General features: G+C 46.3%; 1 protein-coding gene across 7 annotated transcripts in view; it reads left to right on the forward strand.

Annotated features, from left to right (window-relative positions):
• NR1I2 (nuclear receptor subfamily 1 group I member 2) overlaps positions 1–13033 on the forward strand; it is a 400665-nt gene extending 387632 nt beyond the window's left edge. For 6 of the 7 annotated variants that reach the window (XM_086935603.1, XM_086935608.1, XM_086935607.1 and 3 more), the window contains 2 exons: positions 1891–1996; positions 10109–13033. In XM_086935603.1, coding sequence (XP_086791729.1) covers positions 1891–1996; positions 10109–10253 — 251 coding nt within the window. In that variant the 3' untranslated portion in view covers positions 10254–13033. Of the gene's footprint in view, positions 1–1871; positions 1997–10108 lie in introns of all 7 variants that reach the window. The other variant, XR_015299392.1, reaches the window with a different exon arrangement.
• Positions 13034–13735: the final 702 nt, after the last annotated feature.

The raw sequence follows: 13735 nt of genomic DNA on the forward strand, positions 1-13735 counted from the left end.
GCATGGGTGGAGATTTGTCGACTGATTTCCGACCCATTCCTGTGGGTAGTATTACGTGTCAGAGAGGCCCTCTTTCACTTCTACTTTTTGCGTTGACGATTAAACCCTTCATTGCCTTTGTCAGTCAGGGAGAGCCTGGGGCATTCTGATTGGAGATGAAACACACATGCATGTCATTCTACGTGGCTGATGTCTTGCTATGCATCAGATACCTTCAAGTGAGGGGCAGACGTCAAACTTATACTGGAGCCGTTCAGTGCTGCCTCTGAATTAAAGGTCAACTGGACCAAAACAGGCATGTTCCCGAAGCATACTTATCTCCTACGCATGACCTAGTGGTAAATGACCACAATATAAAGCAAGAACCGTCCACATTCCGATACCTAGGTATCAATACATATCACTCCAGTCAGGACTTGTTGGACAGCAACCTAAGGAAGGAAATGCCTTCCCTAAGGGCCTCAAATGGTGTTTTGGCACTCTCTCCCCTGACGGTGCAAAGCCGGGATACCCTCTCCAAGATGCTCATGTTGCCAGGACTACTTTATTACTTTACCCGCTTGCAGATCCCCATAGAATATTTTGCATAATGACCGCCATGCTGGGCGAATTGATGTGGGACCACGGGTGGTGTAGAATTGCTCTGACCAAGTTGCAACTGCTCACGAATAAGAGGGTCTGGGGGCCCTGATCTCTGAACGTTACTATCTGGCGGCAAAGCTGTAGTGGTCGCCCTGCCGGCTGTCAGGCCGCAACTTGTTCCAGATGAGCTCTCGATCTGTCATTGTTACCCACCCATTTCAGACTCATCCTCTGACTAACCATCCCCAGCTTACTCCACTACTATCTGCTTTTTGCATGTGAGATATAAATTACCCACTATGGTTGCAAAATGACTTCTCTCCAAGCCATGACATTTTGCATCTCAGACGCTTCGTGATGATGATTCTACTATTCGTAAAGGATCGAAACGTCTTCAGCATTACAGACAGACCTGTTGTTTATACCATTGTAATTTATCATGCTGGACTGTTGCTGTTTTGATTGTGATACAAGTGTTGCACTTTGTTTGCCTGAGCCCATTTTCACCGCACCTCTGACTCATCACCCACTGCATTTGATGTTTGCCAAAATGCATTTCTTCCAACTTTGGATATTAAAACATTGTTTGCAATTCATAAATGTTTGTTTTTATAGTCTAATGCCTGTCCCACGTAGGGACCCCTGTACTCTTTTGAAGAAAAACTTTCAGATTAAGACAAGTCTATCATAGCCTATAGATCATTTCAGTTTATCTCCACAGATATTCCAGAGTTATTATCTAATCGATTAACCAGGATTTAACATTCTGTTATTGCTATTTATTATCAATATCAGTCAATGAGATGCACATTGAGCTGAATGTTTATTGACATTTGTAGAATGTTTCTGATGTCACCCTGAAAACCTTTTGATGTCCCACAGTCATTCTTGTTGAAATAATTGTTACACGTGTTATGGGTATTCTACGTCAGAGTTTAGGCTACCCGGCCCAGTATGCTCATAATGTTTTGATGTAATGCTTCTGTACCAGCAAGACAGGTGTCACTTGGGTGTCCCTTAACGTTAGCAAGGGAATTAGTTCCCAGTCTTCTGCATGAGACCTCTGGGATTTAACTAATATTACTGACCTTCAGAAATAAAGGATGCCTTTGGCTTTCAATAGCTTAGTACTCGAGTGCCCGTATATGCTATCGATCACTGTTCATTAACAGCATTAGATGTGTTGAAAACAAATTAATCAATATACTATATCAGTCACCATTTTAAAAAAGTATGAATAACATCACCATTAGAAGAAACTAATAGTATGTCATCAATTCTTACCATAGGTGTTTCTTTACCTTATAGATCGCACTGGTGTCAATCATAGTGAGAGGATTGACCAATTGCAGGAAATGTGTGCTCTGGCGCTAAAATCCTATATCGACACCAGACGACCCCAGCATGAGAAGAAGTGAGTATGAATGGACTTTTACATGGTAATATGATTGGTCCTTATCTTCAGTGTTTTGAAAAGAGAATAGTCTCCTTCCCTGCAACAGAACTGTTGCCCCATCTATAGATTTATAGCTGTATATTTTACGGCTCTGCTGTTGTTCACTAATGATGAACCTTTAAAAAAAACTTTGGGCCTGGTTAGGACTGGGAGTCAGAGGCCCCGCTGGCCGCACTAGGATGCAACGGCATTCGCGGCAGTCGCAATGTGTATATTTTGTATTGCGGCATGTGCTGCAGGTTGCATCACACGCATCAGTACAAAATAAACACATCATACATATCCCTGCACCATGGTGCAGGGATATAAGGGTGGGGGCACCATAGGTGCCCCAAAGCCCATGGCGGAGGGCGGGGGAAAAAGGGGGCCCGCTAGGGGCGCAAAAGTCACTTTCTACCAGCCTTTTTATGGCGGGTTAACTGCCACGAAACGGCTGGCTGAAAGGGACATTGTAATCCCATGGCGGTGCCTGAGCAGGCACTGCCACCATTGTAGAGATTGCAGATGGTCGGATGCGTGGCTGTCAGTCTTTCCGCCCGCCCTCCATCCGATTGCCATAATAATGCAAAAAAAAAACAATTGATGGACAGAATGCAGAACAATGTCATACATTCACCCCAGTACAGAGATCTGGGCCTAAATCCAACGTTTTTTTGCTCACCATGCCATTCATGTTTGGACCCAGCCATATGCAAATCAGTCTTGACCCTGCCCCCAACTGGAACAGTCCAGCCCGAACTGCCAAGTCAGGTCCTCCCTGGACTGGAAACAAGCATCCTAGCACCGGTTTTGGGCTTTCACCCCTCATCAGCCAGGAGAGCTTGACTCCATTGGCATGGAGAGCAAAGGACCCACGTCTGGGCATGCCCCCGTCCCACCCGGGCTGACAAATGCAATAAAAAACAATTGATGGATAGAATTAAGAACAATGTCATACATTCACCTCAGTACAGAGATCTGGGCCTAAATCCATCATTTCTTTGCTCACCATGCCATTCCAGTTTGGACTCAGCCATATGCAAATCAGTCTTGACCATGCTCCCAATGTAAATAGTCCAGCCCGTTTGCGTAGCACTTTTCACCCTAAGTGGGATGGGTATGCCAAGATGCGGGTCTCTTACTCACTGTGCCACTGGATTCAAGCTAGCCTGGCCGATGAAGGGTAATTCCCAGAAACCGGTCCCAAGATGCTTGTTTCCAGTCCAGGGAGGACCTGGCTTGGCAGTTTGGTCTGGACTGTTCCCATGAGGCACAGGGTCAAGACTGATTTGCATACGGCTGAGTCTAAACTCTGGTGGCATGGTGAGCAAAAGAACAATGGATTTAACCCAGATCTCTTGACGGGGGGTGAATGTATGATTTATTCAGCATTCTGTCCATAATTTGTTTGCGTAGCACTTGCCATCATAATGCAGCAGGAGGTCCAGCAGGGTCCGACGGCGGTGGGACCGCCACCGATGGCCTGACGATGGGGGTCCCACCGTCATCGTAATTGGGCCCTTTGTCTTTAAATCTAGAAACATTTCAGGGCTGTGAGAAGTTGTTCATACCACCAAAGCACAATAGAGAGGTCCCTAGAGTGAAAGCTGGTGGCCAGAAAGCCTAGTTAGCGCCCCCCCTCTGAAGCAGGCCGTCAAAAATTTGGGGGTAGGGCTGGACTCATCCCTGAGCTACCAAGTTCAAACTAAAAAGGTAGCAGGGACCTGTTTTGGGCTTTTGCGGGGGCTCAGTTCCTTGTTTTTTTTTTTTTTTTGATCGACCTGTGTGCCAGACCATCATTCAGGCATCTCTAATGTCCAGACTGGATTATGCCTGCTCTCTGTATTTAGGGGCAAACAAGGCCGAGATAGCGCACTTACAATGGGCCCAGAACGCAGCAGCCAGATCTTTGATTGGCCTACGCAGGTCTTACCCGGTGTCAACCACCGGCTACACTGGCTGCCGGTGGCTAGGAGAGTTGAATTTAAATCCCTCTGTATCCCTTTTAAAGCCCTCAAACCTAAAACCCCCAATATCTTGGCCAACTTAATCACTCCCTACATCCCTACACGTCAACTCCGTTCACTAGGCCACCACCTGGTGCAGGTTCCAAGGTTTGGAGAGTACGGGCAGGAAGTTGCTCCTTCCCTAATAGAGCAGCCCACATCTGGAATTCGCTGCCCACCCATATTCAGAGCCACACTAACTACTTGGCTTTCAGGAAGGACATAACAACCTACCTATTCCCCACCATGTAGCTTCTGCCTTCTCTCTGTGTTAGCTGTTCTGCTCTCAGCGCCGGGACGCCCCTTTGCTGGGGCAGCTGATGCACTATACAAATTGCAGTAACATAACATAACATTAATTTGAGCTTTTTAGTCCTCCTAAAAATAAGACTCTCAAACATGGCGGAAACGGCGAGCAAACGATGTCCCTTTACATACCATAAATCCCATTAGTTGAACTATTATTGAACACTTGCATCCTCTGATGGCAATAATTTTTGTGATGTTTTTCTCCTCGGTACAGCACAAGTCATCTATGTATTAAACCTATCTGTTTATATATCGCTTGATTTTTCTGTAGTGAAGTTGCTGAGGTGTAGCATTAGTTTAGAAGGTGTCTTATTGGAGGCTGAAGTGTGGAGAGGTAATTTATCATCTAAGTAGAGCCAATCTATGCATGAGCTCTTCCTTTAGCTTCAAGCACTGTCATCTCTGGTGCAGATTCCCACCCAGCAACAAGTCATAGGGGCGATCCTGGCCTGCACCTTGGTCCATGTTTGGATCTGCCCTCTCATCTTCAGAGGTCTGTCAGAACAGAGGCACCATTCAGCTCTTTGTCAAAGAGCTTCAGTGTCGAGAGCATCACCAGCAACTTGAGCAACCTCATGGTTTCCTTTGCCTTGGAGCGCTTTGATATTGAGGCATGTTTCGCTGTTGGCATCGACGTTGAGCGCTCCTTTCTCATAGTCCAGGATTGGATGCGGCAGCCCACAGAGAAGCCTGAAAACACCTTATAACCTCCAATCATGTTCCAAGTCTTTCAGAAGGTCCTGCACCAAAGGGAACAATAGAGTTTAGAGCCCTCAAACTAGGACTTCTCATTGCAGAAATGAAAGAGCGCCTGAGGTTTTCCGGTCATGGCGGATATCTTGCTTCAGGAGACAAAGCGGAGCCTGTGGCCCTCCTTGGCCTAGGAGTAAAGGGAAGGCCTCAAGCAGAGACCTAAGTACCAATCGGTGGTCAGGTTGGAGCAGATGCTGCATGAAGTTTCCTGATTTCATTCAGTCCAGGATTGGTTCAGTGGATGACAATACCATGTTTAATGAGCATGGATGTAGCATAATCAGTAAAATTGGGGGTGAGCTTCAGGCTTTCCAACTATCATGCTGGCATATCATATTAAAATGTATTATATGAGAAGCAAGAAATGAGGGGGGCGAAGAGCCGGGGGAGTGGAGTGCCAATTGTTAGGGGTATTTAAAACACAATATTTTGCTAAATAAGCAATGCTTTTAGGATCTTCAAAACCGAGTGCATGCGTTTGTGTATGTAAAAATCCCAGTTGAAATAAATCTGACCGATACCTCACCATAGCTGACTAAATGTGCCTGTACCCAACTACTTACTAGATAATACAGTTATTAGGGTGATGTAACACTCCAAACACCCTCCCACCCCAAAAGCTACCCCCTCTTAATGAGGCAGCACAAATTGGTGGTTTTTGATACACTGGTGCAGACCTCCATGCTTGCACCTGTCATACCACTTGAAGAACTCCTTGAAGAACTCCTGTCCTTCTGATTCTGAGACCACTTCAGCTGACCATGGACGGTTTTGCAACTTCTGCCCCCAGTAAACCTTATAAATGTAGATTAAAGAAAAATGTATGGTTTCTGATCAAGAAATCTCGTTTTTGCCAAGTAGTTCTCCGTGAGATTCAATCATCTCAGCGATCATGCAAAATTCTCCATTTTTCTATGCTCTTTGCGAAGAAGCTTGCAAAAAATGGACGAGGCGTGTTAGAAGGCATTTCAAATACTGGCTCTTTCCTTAAGAGTGTCCAGGTCAAGCATACGGATACCTTCTGATACCTTCTGCCCGTGACAAATGAGATGATTTTAAAGAGTGGTAAAGAAAGATATTTTCTTGCTGATTAACTTATTACTGCAGACAAGAATGCGTCTGGCCTGTCCACCACACATTTCCATGAAACTTGATTCCTGTCTTCAACTTTCTGGACTCCAGACTGATGCATCAGAAAAGGTGCCAGAGCCTAATCTTTCAGTACTTTCTGATGAGACACAGAAGGTGAAAGCCAAATTTGTACCCTGAAGGGAGTTAGTCAAAATATCAATTCTGTTGAATTGCTTTTAAACTTCTGGATGTTGAAAACATCTACTGGCGTAGACTTAAGCACCAGCCTGGATCAGGTTTAATTGTTAACTAGGACTACAGGTTAGTAGTATTTCTTTCTTGTCTACGTCTTAACTTTGAGAAATCAGAGGCCTAAAAATTGTGTAGTGTTTTTCCCGTAGAATCAACAGACTGCTTGTTTTTCTGAATTTATCTGCTTGAGAGCAAGTTCAGTGTTCAACCTCTGGAGTTTGGTCATCTCGCTTCAAAACTTTAACATGTCACCAGTACAAAGCCCCTGTTAATTTGAAAGTCATCATAACACAAGGTAAAAAGAGTGAACAAGTTGGCTCTGACACTCCTGCGTAGGTCTATAATGATTCTAAAACTCTGGTTGGTGGGTAAATGGTATCCAAGGACTTGAGCACTTGCTCCATCCTCTGTCTCACTATTTTATGCCGTGGTTGACTGTACCAATGTTTGCTCGCCCTGATCCATGATGGCTGATCCTTGAAAGACCAGCATCTTGACAGTGACAAAACTTCTCGTTAACCATATGTCTTATGTCGCAGAGGCCACTGTCCGCTACTAGTCCAGCGGCGATGTCCTCAATGATGTGTAACCATCTATGATTAGGACTGCCTCAGAACTCAGTCACTGCTGCTGTAGACAGTATCTATTGTATCAAGAAAGCGACCCTAACCTAATCAACACCTGCATCCCGAAGAAAGCATCATTTGGTTTTATGTTTTTCAAACCAAGTCCTTGTGTGCATCTTAAATCATGAGTAACAAGGGGGAACCAAGCGCACTGAAGCGAGACCTGTGGACGGGCAGATGGCCATTGTGGTGAAGGCCTGAGACCCTGAAATGTGTCTTCCTATTCTCTGCCTAATAATGAAGGTGGGACCCTGAAAGCTTTTGAACGCAAATTAAAGGTCAGCTATATTTATGTGAAAGGTTCTAGTTATTTAGCTATGGTTCAGATGTTAAGTGGAAGCAAGGCATATGGGAAAGGTTTCTATGGTGCTTCTACCCAAGAATAAACCATAAGAGGCCACAGCAAATCACAAGGACCGACATTGGGTAGGCTTCATTGGATACTGCCAAAGCTTGAGTTTGAGTTTAAAATTTCTTATAGAGCGCACGTCTACCAGCGGTTTCTTGGCGCTATAGCTAACAAGGTCCAGGGCTAGAAGGCTGGGGAAGCTGCTGGCGTATTATTCAAAGGACTTCGTGAACAAGAAGGTCTTGAGGTGTTTACGGAATTGTGGGTACAGAGGGATGGAACGAAGTTCAAGGGGGTGGGAGTTCCAGAGGGTCGGGGCAAGAGTGGCAAATTTTGAGCCTCCCCACTTCTTTCTCCGGTAGCGTGGGATGGTGAGGAGGGACTGGGAGGACGAGCGTAGTTCTCTGGTGGGAACGTATGGAATGATCTCGGAAGAGATGAACGCCGGTGCCAGGCCAAGTCGGGCCAAGAAGGTGATGGAGGCGAGCTTGAATTGGACCCTGGCTCGCACAGGGAGCCAGTGTAAAGATTTCAGAAGAGGGGTAGAGTGGTGAAATTTTGGAAGTTTGAAGGCCAGGCGGGCCGCCTGGTTTTGTATCTGCTGTAGGCGCCGCAGGCTATATGCGGGGATGCCGGCATATAGGGCGTTGCCGTAATCCAGGCAGGACACCACCATGGCCAGGATGATGAGTTTGAGAGCGGAGAAAGTGAAGAAACGGGTCACCCTGCGTATAGTGCGCAGTGAAAGGAAAGAAGAAGATACCACAGAGCTAACCTGGGAGTGAAGGGTGAGTTGAGAGTTGAGTTTTATGCCTAGGGGTTTGACAGAGGAAGAGGGTACAGGAGAGGGGCCAAGGGAGGGGGGCCAGAAAAGAGGAGACGAGGGGCTGGATGAACCACCCGTCAATACCAGCTCGGTCTTGTCGGGATTAAGTTTGAGGTGATTGTGGTTCATCCAGTCCCTGATATGGAGCATGACAGATTGAAAGTTTAGAACAGAAGAGGGGGAAGAGGATAGATTGAAAACAAGCTGGAGGTCATCCGCATAATTGAATACGGTGACCTCCATCTGTTGGAGAGAAAAGATAAGAGGGGCGACATACAGATTGAACAAGAGGGGGGAAAGGGAAGAGCCTTGGGGAACCCCGCACTGAACTTTCCGGACGTCCGCTGTGAAGTCACCCAGGCGGACGGCCTGGGTGCGGTCCCTCAGGAAGGAGGAGAGCCAGACCAGAGCGGTCCCCCGATCCCCGCCGCCTTGACACAGGATAGCAAGATGGTGTGATCCACCGTATCAAAGGCGGCAGAGAGATCGAGGAGCACTAGGGCCTGGCGCTGATTGGTATCCATACCCTCCCTGAGGTTGTCCAGGACCGAGATGACAACGGACTCCGTAGAGTGTGCGGGGCGGAAGACGGCCTGGCGGGGGGCAAGAGCTCCATGCATCTCCACAAAGGAGCTCAGAGCGCCGGTGACATGGCGCTCGAGCACCTTAGCCAAAAATGGCAAGAGGGAGATGGGGCGGAAATTGGCAGGGACAGAAGGGTTTTTCAGAATAGGCACAATAACCGCGGACTTCAAGGGGTTTGGAACTACGCCTTGAGCAAGAGAGCTGTTGAGGAGAAGAAGGGGGGGTCTGGGCAGGTAACAAAGATATGGCGGAGAATGTGGGCAGGACAGGGGTCAAGCGGAGAACCAGATTTGACCAGGGGAACTAAGGAGGTTAGAGATTCCCTAGTGATGGGGGGAAGCCAAAGCTTGTTGCTACTGGGCCATTCTTTTGACAGATAAATTAACTGAGTGAAATACTAGATCAACACACAAAATGAAATGAGAGGAAGACATCTAACCATTGCCAATCACTCAGGGTAGCATACCAACCCATCGTTCTTTTCCAACATGCCACCTCAATTTTGACCCCGCTATAAATAAAATAGTCTTGATTTCGTCTGAGCAATTACTAGTCATTTGAGATGAATTCAAGCAATTGTCTGCACTTTACTAGTGATCCCCTAAAAATAATGATTTGAACCCTTGTATAGATTGTGGAAGCTGCCGTCCACAGTGAGCCTCTTCCTTAGTTTTGAGCCAATACAAAGTAGACCACTAGAGTCTTCCTCGTGCAAAGTTACTTGACTTATTCATTAACAGAGCTGACTGTAATCTGTGTATTGCTATGTGGTCTTGGATGAGACAAAGAAGGGTGAAATGCTGAGTAGCTGTTACTAGACAGACAGAAGAAGTTGTGCATATGAAGGGTGCCTGTGCCCTGGATTTTTAATCCGTAGCTCCCTCTGTTGTCGTAGTTCCCTCCGTCTTTACTCCCCGCCCCGTTGTCTTTACTCCCCGCCCCGTTGTCTTTACTCCCTGCCCCGTTGTCTTTACTCCCTGCCCCGTTGTCTTTACTCCCAGTCCCGTTGTCTTTACTCCCCGTCCCGTTGTCTTTACTCCCCGTCCCATTGTCTGTACTCCCCGCCCCGTTGTCTGTACTCCCCGCCCCGTTGTCTGTACTCCCCGCCCCGTTGTCTTTACTCCCCGCCCCGTTGTCTTTACTCCCCGCCCGTTGTCTTTACTCCCTGCCCCGTTGTCTTTACTCCCCGCCCCGTTGTCTTTACTCCCGCCCCGTTGTCTTTACTCCCCGCCACGTTGTCTTTACTCCCCGCCCCGTTGTCTTAACTCCCCGCCCCGTTGTCTTAACTCCCTCCATGTCTATGCTTCATTTCAGGTTCCTGTTTCCCAAGATCATCCGGTGCCTGACCGAGCTGCGGAGCATGAACGTGGAATACTGTAAGCAGGTTGTGGAAATTCATGACATACAGCCGGACAACAGCCCTCTTATAATGGAGGTTTTCAGCAGAGGGAACGACTGAAACGCTGACCTCTCCTGTTCTCTGTGTTGCTAAGAGCGGTCCACCGGGATAGGAGTCTGAGGAGTCTGGCGTTTGCTTATGCTTTCCTAGGAGCTGCTGTTCTGGATACTAGCCTGGTGGCCATTGGGAAGTTTGGCAAGTGGAATGCAGGTCCCATGAAAGTGCTTGTTGCCACCAGACATGGCTGCTGCACTTTAAAAACAAAGGTGCAAACTGCATTTGTGTAAGGAAAGCTGGAGCTGCATTGGTGGCAACAGACTGTGGTACATGAACAGCTGGGAACATTCCCCAGAAAAAACAGTGATGGTGTTGCACACTACCTTAGCTGTGCTTGGTCCTTGGTCTAATCAGGTGACCATCACAAGGACTATTTGCACGCACAATCAGGTAAAAACTGGAGGCATTAACTCAGGACAGTGCTCTGTGTATTTTTGATGTTTATTTTTCTATAGAAATTTGTTGTGGAAATAATTTATCGCTGAGCACTAGAAAATAGTCTAAGGCATCGACTTATGAACCATTTAGATCAGAAGTAAAACTGGACAGTTCCAACAAGGAGAAACTTCAGATTAAATGGACATCCAAGCACTAGTGAAAGGGTGAACAACAAGCAATTGAATGTACACATTCTCTATACAGTAACCAATGATGCTTTGTTTCAAGTGGGACCTTTTTGTAAATTCACTTTGTAGAGCATTGATATGAATTTTGTGCCGTATGCCTGATGTATATTCTCCGTTGATGTCTATTTCTTTTTTTACCCCAGTGAAATCTTATTCAGTGATACAAAAGTGTCTGTCTGTACAAAGTGTTCAAGCACTGAAGAAGGCAGTTCTTTATTTCCTGCATATAAGCTTGCATCTATACCCCATGAAGATGGAGGGGGTGTAGAAAGCAGGTTTCTAGCTACTTACTGCCTCATTAACTAGGATTAACTAGGATTAACCAGGATTTCTGGCAATCCAGAGGCTGTACTCACTCAGGTTGTGATGTGGTCTATTGCTTGTCTCTCTAAAATGGTTCTCTGGGATGGAGAGTCTATGCAAGTTAGACAAGAGGTGTTTGCCTGGCTGTCTTTTACTCTGCTAGACCTCTGAGGATATAGAGAGCAGGCTTGACAGATAATATGGCAATTCTCTGCTTGTGACTCTGGGACCTCTCTAGGGGAAGAGAATGTATATGACATCCCTTGGGGTGTGTGTGTGTCTGATGTGCATCACAGGTGGATGAAGATGTCTTAAAGTCTCATGCTGAGATATTTGTATATGTGTGTGTCTCTAATATGGAACTCAGCAGTAGGGAGGCTGTGCAGGAAGATACGTGTGTGCTTAATATCAGTGTCTTTCATCTGTACTGCTCTAGATGGAGTAATAGATGTGGTTGTAATAAGGTGTTTGATGCCTGTGTGTCTGTTCTGTAGTTGCCAAGAGTAGACCTAGAAGATGAAGAAGTGCTTGTGTGTCTATGTCTCTGGGAGTGGGAAATTAGTAGATTTAAACTATTGCTATTGTACAAGTTATGCTACCTGTTCAGAAAGAGGGGGTTTCCAAGGTTGAATTCTGTGTAACTTAGCAAGGACAACTGTCTGCTCACTAATGCTTCAAAGGCTAGTCACTACATGTAGCCACATGCAATGGGTCTCTCTCTTCACTCTTGCTGTATGGGTGTGTTGAGGAGTACCTTTGCGTAAACTGCTCTGAGACCGCCTTCGAAGTTGGCTGTGAAGGGATTATTGGAGATCACCTCTACGTGTGCTGTTGAGCCTATCCTCTTCTAAAAGATGTACTTTACTATGAGCTGGTATTTGTTTTCTTCTATGTATGATTAAGGAAGGAGGACACGTTCATGCTTTCCTGAAGAGCAGACTCCATGTCAGTCTTTACTGCAATTTCTACTGAGCCAAAATGTGAAACAGGTACATAGTGTGCCATGCGGTATCTGTGGCTTATCGCTTGGGAATACTAATTGCCACGTCCTGTGCCTACATAGCCAAGTCACAAGTATAGTAGTGTGGAAGACCGACTGGCTTCTTCAACATGAATTTCTACCTCATAGCACAGGTTTGATGGTGCTTGCACATATTTCCCACCTTCTGTGCCTGTGATCCTAACAAGTTCGGCATGATCAATTCTCAGTGATGATTTTGAATTCTGCACTCTCTTGCTTGCTACAGACACCTCCAAATATCTGTGTCCACCAGGTTTGATGTTATTGCATTATGAGGAGAGAATTTCTGCAAGTACAAGATAAAGGGGGACTATCCTGTACCAATAAATTAAATAACATTTATCCTGATGGGGAAACGTACGGAATTCAGTTTGCACAAGCACACTATTTGCTCACCGGAATGCTTGGGTAAATGACATACATGTGTTCTTTTTAGATATGTTTGAAAGTAATCATTCCTATCAATTTATTTTGAAAGACGTTATGAAATGTGCAACAAAACCAATTGCCATGAACCTGTTCTTTGCAAGAACCAACTTTGGTAGTTCTGAATACTCTCTTACCCCCATATCACCTATGACGGATGAGCAAGGGTACACAAGTGTTGGCCAGTGGTGTAGCTAGAACACCAGGGGAAGCCCCTAAGTTTGCCACCCGGTGCAGGTAAGAGCGGGGGCAGTGGCGTCCAAACGACTAACTGTTTGGGGGGTGGGGAGGAGTGGCAACCGACAGATGACTTGTTCACCTCTGCCGCTTCAATAACAGTGCTCCCTGTAGGTACGCCACTAGTGTTGGTTCTTAAAAGATATGTAATAAACAGTGTGTTTGTTTCATGTGTTGCTGTAGATACTAGTGTTCTGCATGCTCCTGCTGTCTAGTGTTGGGATTGCACGTTTGCAAGTTGTATAAGTCTTTTGTGTTATGAAATGCACTGTGACACCACCGACAATTGTTAACGCACCTGGACATTAGCTCCAAGTTAGACTCTTTTATCCACCATCTGATTTGGATGTGTACCTACAGCGATTTTAGATTTGAAGTGTCCACCATGTGTCTTTGTGCCCACACGGCAAATTTTAACACTGATGCTTGGAAAAGCTTTCATCGTCCTTGCTTTCGGCCACATCCTTTAAAGACGGTTCTAATCACATACCGATTGCAGAGAATTGAGCCCTCTCTGGAGCCCCAGGTCCCTCTCCTATCATACTGTGATTATGTCTTCCGAAGAGACCTGATGTAGAGATCAAGCACCTTTTCTTTGGAGTTTAGGGGTTTGAGTTCCACATCCAAACCTTCCCAGCCTTAAAGTCTTCTGCTGCCTTCAGGCTGTGGTCGGCACTCACTAAAGGCCTCTGAGACCAGGCCTCTGTCCATGGACCCCTCCCCTCCCCTTCACGGCTGCCATGCCGCATGGTCCAATAAAGCTGCAGACCCTTTGCAGCTGAGGGCCTTTTTGATGTTGGCAGCGAAGCAGTCATCCGCTCCTAAGCCGGTATCGACACCAACTACCATTGGTGCTGAAGATTGTTGAGGGC

The sequence above is a fragment of the Lissotriton vulgaris genome, chromosome 8, assembly GCF_964263255.1.
Source record: "Lissotriton vulgaris chromosome 8, aLisVul1.2, whole genome shotgun sequence".
In the NCBI taxonomy this organism is placed as follows: domain Eukaryota; kingdom Metazoa; phylum Chordata; class Amphibia; order Caudata; family Salamandridae; genus Lissotriton; species Lissotriton vulgaris.